The sequence below is a fragment of the Parus major genome, chromosome 3 (assembly GCF_001522545.3).
Source record: "Parus major isolate Abel chromosome 3, Parus_major1.1, whole genome shotgun sequence".
Lineage (NCBI taxonomy): Eukaryota > Metazoa > Chordata > Aves > Passeriformes > Paridae > Parus > Parus major.
Window position 1 is genome coordinate 79,288,418 of NC_031770.1, and position 8,064 is coordinate 79,296,481.

Consider the following 8,064-nt stretch of genomic DNA (forward strand, 5'->3'; position numbering starts at 1 on the left):
TTTTTTTAATTTATTTTTTAGGCGGGAGCTGTGCCTCCAGCAAGTGCTGTTCCTGCCGCAGGAGGTACTCCACCTGTCCCACAGCCAGGAGCAGCATTTGGGATGGTGAGTTTCTTTTGCTACACTGCTCTCCTTCCCTCAGCCAGCCCCTGCTGACTCGGTGTTGGTTTGCAGCCCCCAGCAGGTGCAGGGGTGCCCATGATGCCCCAGCAGCCGGTGATGTACGGGCAGCCGATGATGAGGCCCCCGTTCGGAGCCGCCACTGGCCCTGGTGTACAGGTGAGCTGTACTGCTACATGAATGTTTAACTGCTCTCCACATCTCCAGAAAGCAGCTCCTGTGGGTGCGTTAGCTCAGCTCATCTCTAGCTCTGGGTCTGTAAATGAGATGTTGTAAAGGATCAGCTGCCTGCCTTGCAGCAGATCACGTGAACCACCTGGATTTTTTTTTTTCAGTTGCTTTGTATGAGGCCATTGGAACAGGTTTGAAAAGTCTCCTACAGCTAACTACATCCAAGATCTGGTTTTGGGGGATGTTTGAGTAAAGCTCCAAGTGGAACTCTCAAGCATTGCTATTCTATTGACAGCCTACCAAAATTTACTATAGCTACATTCAGCAGGTGATGTAGAATAAGCTGTAACACCTGTCCCAGGCTATTACTTCAAGTAGAGTTTGGTTTGTAATAACACTGAAAAGGAAAGGCCTTTCCAGAGGAGAGGCAGGAAATTATTTAGCTGTAGTGTTTTGATTTTTGTGAGCCAGAAGTCCATCTTGCCTTTCAAGTAAGGAGAGAGATGGAAGTTGGTGCTGCAGCTGTAAATCTCACTGGTAACCCTGGAAACCAGGCTCCCTCCCTTGTTTTGCAAATACTAAGCAATTAATATATAACAAACCACACTTGTAAAGTAGGGAACTAAATTCCCAATGAACCTTGTCAAGGTTTTCTGTGTAGAAATGGAAAGAACTTGAAAGCGCTCTAAGAATATACTTAGTCTTGCTTTTCTTCCCACTTCCAAATATCTCTGCACTTACCAAGAATATTATGATGAGACACAGAGAATTTTTTCTTAAAGAGTGGTCATCAAGGTGTCAGGGCTACATATAAAATACCTCATGTACCCTGAGTTATAGGAAGGGGAAGGAATAAGGATGGAATGGGAGAATCATTTGACCACCATAGTCAGAAATGTGTGGAACGTCAAAACTGACGTTTTCTATGGAATAACTGACAATTTTTACACCTATCAAAGGAGGAACCTAGCATGACCTAGTCATGTTTCCAGTTTGTTTTGGACCCTTATTTCAATGTAAAATTATTTGTACTTAAGTGCTAATCACAGGGATTTTCAGTTGTACTCTGCAGGATGCACTCTGCTTGCTCTGAACCTTGGTTTTTAACATCTAACAATTGTGTCTTCTGTCTGGGTTTATTCTGTCTTGCAGGGAGGGAGTGATCTGAAGCTATGCTAATTAGGATCTGCAGTGTCTATAGCCATGTCCATTAAATCTGCCAAACATTGTTAACCCTGTAGTAAGGATGGAAATCCAAACAATGCTTGAGCAAAATGACACCACACTGAACTCAGGGACAAATGAGAACTTTTTATGCTTGCAATGTGCTTGTGTGAGAACTGCCTATGTCTATCTAATGCTTGTGTATTCTTGTCTGCTTTGTTTTTTTCCTGCCTTCCTGGCTGGCGTCTTGTCAGCTTTCTCCAAGCCCAACTCCTGCTACTCAGAGCCCCAAGAAACCTCCAACAAAGGACCCATTAGCGGATCTTAACATCAAGGATTTCTTGTAAACGATAAGGTATTCTGTGGCTGCCTGCTCCAGCATGTCACACTGCGGTACATGTCTGGCACACAGATGTTGTTTAGGTTGAATTTGACAGAAAAATCACAGCTGCAGAGATAGAAGCATGCACCATAATGAAAACCAAATTCTCTGTCCACACTCTCATCTTGAGCCTGAAATCTTGACTCACAGATAACTTTTCCTGACAGTTGCTTTTGGCAAAACAAACAAAAAAAAAGTATCTTCAATGTATAACTTCCATTTTTACCATGTTTCCATTCAGTCCAACACTCACGTTTGTTTTTTTTTCTCAAAATTGTTACTTAAACACATGGAATGATAACAAGGTACAAATACTGGGGGGGGAAAATGGTGCCAAAGAGGTTTGTTCCAGTCTTGTGGGTGTTGAAACACATTTGGTATCATAGGTGTGAATGTATCAAAAGGAGAAAAACTTATGTGTTCTTGTCATCAAGGGAAGGTTGTTTGCAGCTCTTTACTGCTGCCAGCTGATGTTCTCCCCTGCCATACAATTTTTCAAGGTACTACTTTTCTGAATGCTAAGGCTGTGAGGTCCTGAGCAGCACTGTGTAGAGCAGAAATGGTGAAGAGCAGAGGAGTAAATGCAAAGAAAAGTAGAGGAGAAGCTAAAAAGAAATACTGCATGGAAGGAAATAAAGGCCAAAACATTTTTCTGATGGTTCTGGAGGGCCAAGTAGGAATATAAAATTGAATTAAACACTTAAGCCAATTGAAAAATAATAATGCAGAAATAAGGTATGCATTTTACAATTAGGACTAGAATAATGTGCCTAGAGTAAGTTGAGGAGAGGACAATCATTACATAACTTTAAAGCCTTCTTCATGAGTCACTTTTCTTCCTTCATAGAGCTTAATTCTAAAATGTGTTCTGAGCCCACTCTGCACTGGAGCTGGCAGCAGTGATTCAGGCTGCTCTTAGCAGGCATCTTCCAGTCCCACTTCACCTTTCTCCAAATTCCTGCCCCAGGGAGGTGTACCTGGCATTTGGCAGAGACATCCAGGAGTGGAGACACCCTCACTGCTGGGACTCACTGCTTTCAACTTGTATTTATAATAGAAAGATTCATAACTGGCTGTGGGAAGACTGCTGCTTCACCAGAATCTGATAGCAAATCCTTTGAGGTGTGAAGAGATGAGCAGATTGGTGCTCTTTGTAGAAAGTGCTTTAGTAATAATGCATTCTATCAGTTTTCATCTAATACTTTTCTATATTCACAGCTGCGGTTTTTCTGACTGGATGCTAAAAACGTGAGTTTGGAGTCTACAAATGGATGCTCAGAGTTTCTCAGTGAGCCACCAGTACCAAACCCAGTGCTTACTCAGACTTTCTCTTCCTCCTGAAACGTGTAGCACAGCTGTGAAAGTGAACATTAGGAATGTGTACTACCTTAGCTGTTATCCCTACTCTCTCGAAATTTGTGTACTTGGGTTATTTGTGTTTTACAATTTAAACAATGGATGTATGTTTCTGATGCCTTCTAGTGCTTTTCTGAACCTATCCCACAGGGGCAGATTATGCAGCTGTTGTTTGGTGAGCCATTTGGAGCAATGTCTGTGATTTTTGAAGGTTTCAATGTATATAACTTTTTGAGGACACCCAAAGTTTCCCTAGGACTCAATTTCTTCTTTATCTGTTACAAAACATAGTGTGATAATACCAGATAGTAAAGAAAATACTTATGAAATTGTGCAGAATACTTTTTTTTTTTTCCAGTCACAGGAATCTCAATTGTCGTGAAAAAAAATGTTTTATTTTTGTGGCACTGTATATGTTAAAATAATTTAAAGTAATATAAAGGAAAATTTCCATAACAAATACTTTTCCAATTATTTACCAAGAATGAAAAATCATATCTGAAAAAATACCATATTTATTGCTGGTTTTATTTTAAAACCTATTTTAATTGTTTAAGTTTTTGCATTTGTAATTGGCATATTTATCAGTTCTTGCTAAATGCACTGAAAATAAGTAAAGGGTCAGTTTCTCTCCATGTAGTTGGGAAAAAGCAACCATAGTTGTGCTGGCATCAAGGGATTTCAAATATGAGAGCACTTTTTGGTATATCTGTAGTCAAAACATTACAAGTGATGTTGCTCATCTCTGTTGAGTTCTTCCGTACATCTCTTAATTTAGTGCTTACCTGTGTATGCCTTAGGATAGTGTTTTCTCATTGCCCCGAATGCGCTGTGAGTAGCTTTTGTACTATTGGTGATTAGATTTAATTCTGATCCAGAGATCCATGCCCTTTACTGTACATACTGTGTTTCTTTAATTTTTATTTGTTCTCATACTGTTTCTGCTGATGGCTTGGTGTAAGATCTTGACTCTTCAATGAGGTCACTGTTGATCAGTGTTACAAGTGGCTTGGCAGTTCTCTGTAAAAGCATATTGGGTTGGAAAGATATTCACCTAAAGTCTTTCAAATGAACTATTTAATCAATGTATGGTACCATTAAAAGTGGTTGTATCTGAATTTGCTGTGGGGATAACATACACTGTAATGGGAAAGTTCTATAAAAAGTTAATTTCAAAATGGCTTTTCTTTGTATTTCAGTTAAAAAATTCCCAAACAAAAACCCAAAAAACAAAAAACCCCAGTGCATGTGTGCCCTCTGAGATGCAATAAACACCTTGATCAAAGTAAATACCTTGTTGCCAGTTTCATACTCATTAAGATGTTGAGCACAATAACATACTTTGAGCGGGGGAAATTGTGTTTAGGTCCTGATACTGTTTGATGAGTCTGCTACATGTGGGAATGATTTTTATAGAATCATAAAATCATTTAGATTGGAAAAGATATCAAAGATCGTAGAGTCCAACAGTTACCCTAACACTGCCACCTCCACCACTCATCCATGTCCCTAAATGCCACATCTACAGCTTTCTGCACTCATTGCACCAGTTTTGCAACCAATTAATTGCCAAGTGTGTGCTAGAGGATTATTTTTTGTAGTTTCCTTTATGTATCTGAGTAACCCCAAAAGCAATTTCATCTCACTACCATTCCCAGCTGTTTTCAGCTGTGCCCAGTGTGTGGCAGCCTCAGGTAGGAACAGCCCCTGAGCCTCCTGGGCACAGGGACTGTCCCAGAACCATGAAGGCCTTCCTTGGAAGGGTGCTGGGTGGAATGGTGCCTGGGGGGGCTGCACTTTAGGGAACCCAGAACCCTTGTGTCACAGTGCCACCACCTAGCACTGCTGTACTCACAGTGCCCTGGGGCAGGATGAAGGGAGCATTGATTTTTACATCAGCCTTATGATGAGCTCTCAGTTGCATCCCAATTTTCTGGACTAAAAATGGGTAAGGTTCAGAAATCTCTGTGTTTCCTCATTATTTGAGTCTGAGGACCTGCACAAAGTCAGTAAATGCCCCCAGAAGAGCTCACCATGGTTTTTCCTACCCTGCCTGTGTCCTGTGTCTTGCCAAATGCAGACAAAACACTCAACTTCTTACCACTGTGTTGTGCATGTCTCCTCAAAGTGAGGACAGCATTTTCAGAGAGGAATCTTAATCAAACAAGTAAATATATTTAGAGCAGTTCATTAGTATCTTACTCAAATTCAGATGATGAGCTACTACTCACTGAATTGCAAATGAATGTTTACAATGTCACATGTTTCAAGGGGCCAGACCTCAGGGTGAGGGATTTCTCCTTGCCAGGTACATGCCCCTGCTGCAGAGTAATTGACTTTCTGCATCAGCTTCATCAATGTCCACAGCCCTTGATCCTGATTTTGGTTAGTTTTCTGTAGGTGTCGTGGCCAACAGCTGTGTCTGTGTGTGTGTGTGATTTATTACCCTGCGAGCAAATAGAAGCCTGGCCAAAAAGGAAACTTGGAGGAAAAGCATTGAGAAGTTTGCTCACTGTGGGAAGTAAAACTGGTGTATTTCCCTGAATGCTGACTAAGGCTAAACAAAAGTGACTTGCTCTCCCTGGCACAAAGGAATTATAAAATCTGGCTTGCAAGGGAACCACGTGGTTGTCTCCTGGACTGTAGACAAGAACATGTTCTTGTTATCATCTGAGTTTCATCATCCAGGCACGAACGTGTCTGTGTCCTGCTATGACTAACCACTTTTCAATACAAGCTGTGGGGAAGAGTGGGAGGAAAGGAGTGCTCCCATCTGTGGAAAGAAGAAACTTGTCTCCTTCTCCTGCATTTTTCATGAGGGGAGGACAGATTTCAGACAGCTGATACGTCCTTTATCCAAGTTCTTTCTGACCTGTGTGCTGACTTCTTTAAAAGCTGGCACCTCTGACCACATGAGGCTTTTGAAGCTCCCCCTTAAGCTAAGAGTGCCTTAAATAGTGGTAAACATCTGGAGAACCTGCATTCAGAGGACTGTAAAGATTTGAAAAAAAATCAAACTCATTCTGAAGAACGATCTCGTATTTTTTGAATGTTTGGAGCTAGCATTTCCTCCTACTGCACTTCACTGCTGATTTGTTCATTACTTGCAATTGGCTTTATTTGAAAATTTTAGCTGTAAATGTATTGTAGCTTGAATTGGTGGCTTCTAGACTGATGCTGATCCAGATTGATGTGTTTCTACAGATGAAAGCTTGGATGGTGAGAACTAAATCTCTAAGTTGCCTTCTAAGATCCTTAGCCTTTCAGGCTGGTTGCACAATCCGGCTGCTACCTGAACTTCCATTCTTAAAATTTAGTAAGGCAGCTGCAAAGGTTAGTGACTTGCCCTAAAAACAAGTAGGAAAGTCAAGAGCAAAAGCTGTTCTGGGGTAAGGGGAAGAAAGGAAGATTTGCTTCCGATTTGCTTCGATATTATGAGGTACTACTTACTAGGAGCAGAGAGCATCTAGTTCATGAAATGTCCTGTAGCCACAGCTGACATTGTTTTGTCTTTGTGACATGAACATTTTTTCTTACCCCTCCTTCCCCATCTCTCATCCCAGAATAAGAGCTGCATGTTCAGATAACTTATTCTGCATGGGGAAGGAAAAAAATCCCAATAATTCTTAATGCCTAGCCAAGCCAAGTGAAACTTGCTGTTGTAGGAGTAGTGGCAGTGACACAAAGATAATACACTGAGTTAGTGATTCAGATATTCCGGGACCTGAAATATATCAGAAATTTTACTAAAATAGAAAATCATTTTTCCATGTGTTATACACTGCTAGTGCTGTGAGCAGTGTGGGAAGTGGCAGACACAGAGTGGTAACAAGGGGTTGAAATAAGAATTTCAGAAATGGGACTGCAGAAGGAGAGGCTATACATATTTTAAAGCAGACAACACTGCTATTTTTTCTGCTCCAGATCTTGGCTCCTAAATCATCACCACCTCTTCCCTACCCTTAATTAAACTCTGCAAGTGATATGGGCAGCAGAAGCCCGATGCTTGTTTCATTGCCCAAGACATCTCTGCATGCAGTTAGAGGTGTAAGAATAGTAGCCTCTGGGAGTTAGCAAAGGTGGTAGACCAGAAACAGAAACTGAAACAAGTGAAGAAATGTGTGTCTGGGTGTGACATCCACTGCAATGACTAAAGAGGGCAAACCTGTTCTCTGATGGTGTTGGAGAACCTGTGGAAGGGTTGGTGAATGTCCACCCTGCCCAGCACGGTAAAGCACCTACGTTAAAATGCTCATGGTTGAACATATTTTCAAAATATGTTCAAAATATAGTTTATTATGCTGGAAGAGATTTCTCCGTTTACCTCAAATTCTAAAGTAGCCATCTATTTTTAGAGGTCCTGCAGGTCCTGCCAAAGCACTATCCCGCTCTGTTGGAGGCAGAGATTTGGTACCACTGAGTGCACCAGTGGAGGCACATCCTGCACAATCTGAGCCAATCTTTCAGACTTAAACTTGTAGTTGGAGAGAGGTTAGTTGTTTTCCAGGAAAGTGCAGGGACTGATGGAATCTGGTGACACACCAGGGTAGGAGGAATCCTCCCCTGCCCTCCCAAGAACATCACCTTTCCGTAGTCCTTGTCTGTAATTTGCCTACCCAAGCCTAGAAAGAGGCTGACAGTGTGGGAGAGGGGATAGTATTGTGTCAAGGAGGGGAAGGAGAAGATGGATGCACTAGGGAATGCTGTGGGGAGTAGATAGTGTGTTCTTGCTCTTGGGGCTGCTGGCTGTCTGTAACTGAGGAAGGAGATGGGCACTGGAACATTGTGGGTACAGAGGTACAGGATACAGGGTACATTGTGGGTACCAGGGAGGGGGCAGCTCTGTGCCCTCAGCCTTGTAAGCTGCTGCA

General features: G+C 41.8%; 1 protein-coding gene across 23 annotated transcripts in view; it reads left to right on the forward strand.

Annotated features, from left to right (window-relative positions):
• The window catches only part of SNAP91 (synaptosome associated protein 91), a 63,598-nt gene extending 59,115 nt beyond the window's left edge, over nucleotides 1-4,483 (forward strand). For 22 of the 23 annotated variants that reach the window (XM_015622562.2, XM_015622567.2, XM_015622564.2 and 19 more), the window contains 4 exons: nucleotides 22-105; nucleotides 175-279; nucleotides 1,710-1,810; nucleotides 3,056-4,483. In XM_015622562.2, coding sequence (XP_015478048.1) covers nucleotides 22-105; nucleotides 175-279; nucleotides 1,710-1,802 — 282 coding nt within the window. In that variant the 3' untranslated portion in view covers nucleotides 1,803-1,810; nucleotides 3,056-4,483. The remainder of the gene's footprint in view (nucleotides 1-21; nucleotides 106-174; nucleotides 280-1,709; nucleotides 1,811-3,055) is intronic. The other variant, XM_015622570.2, reaches the window with a different exon arrangement.
• Nucleotides 4,484-8,064: the final 3,581 nt, after the last annotated feature.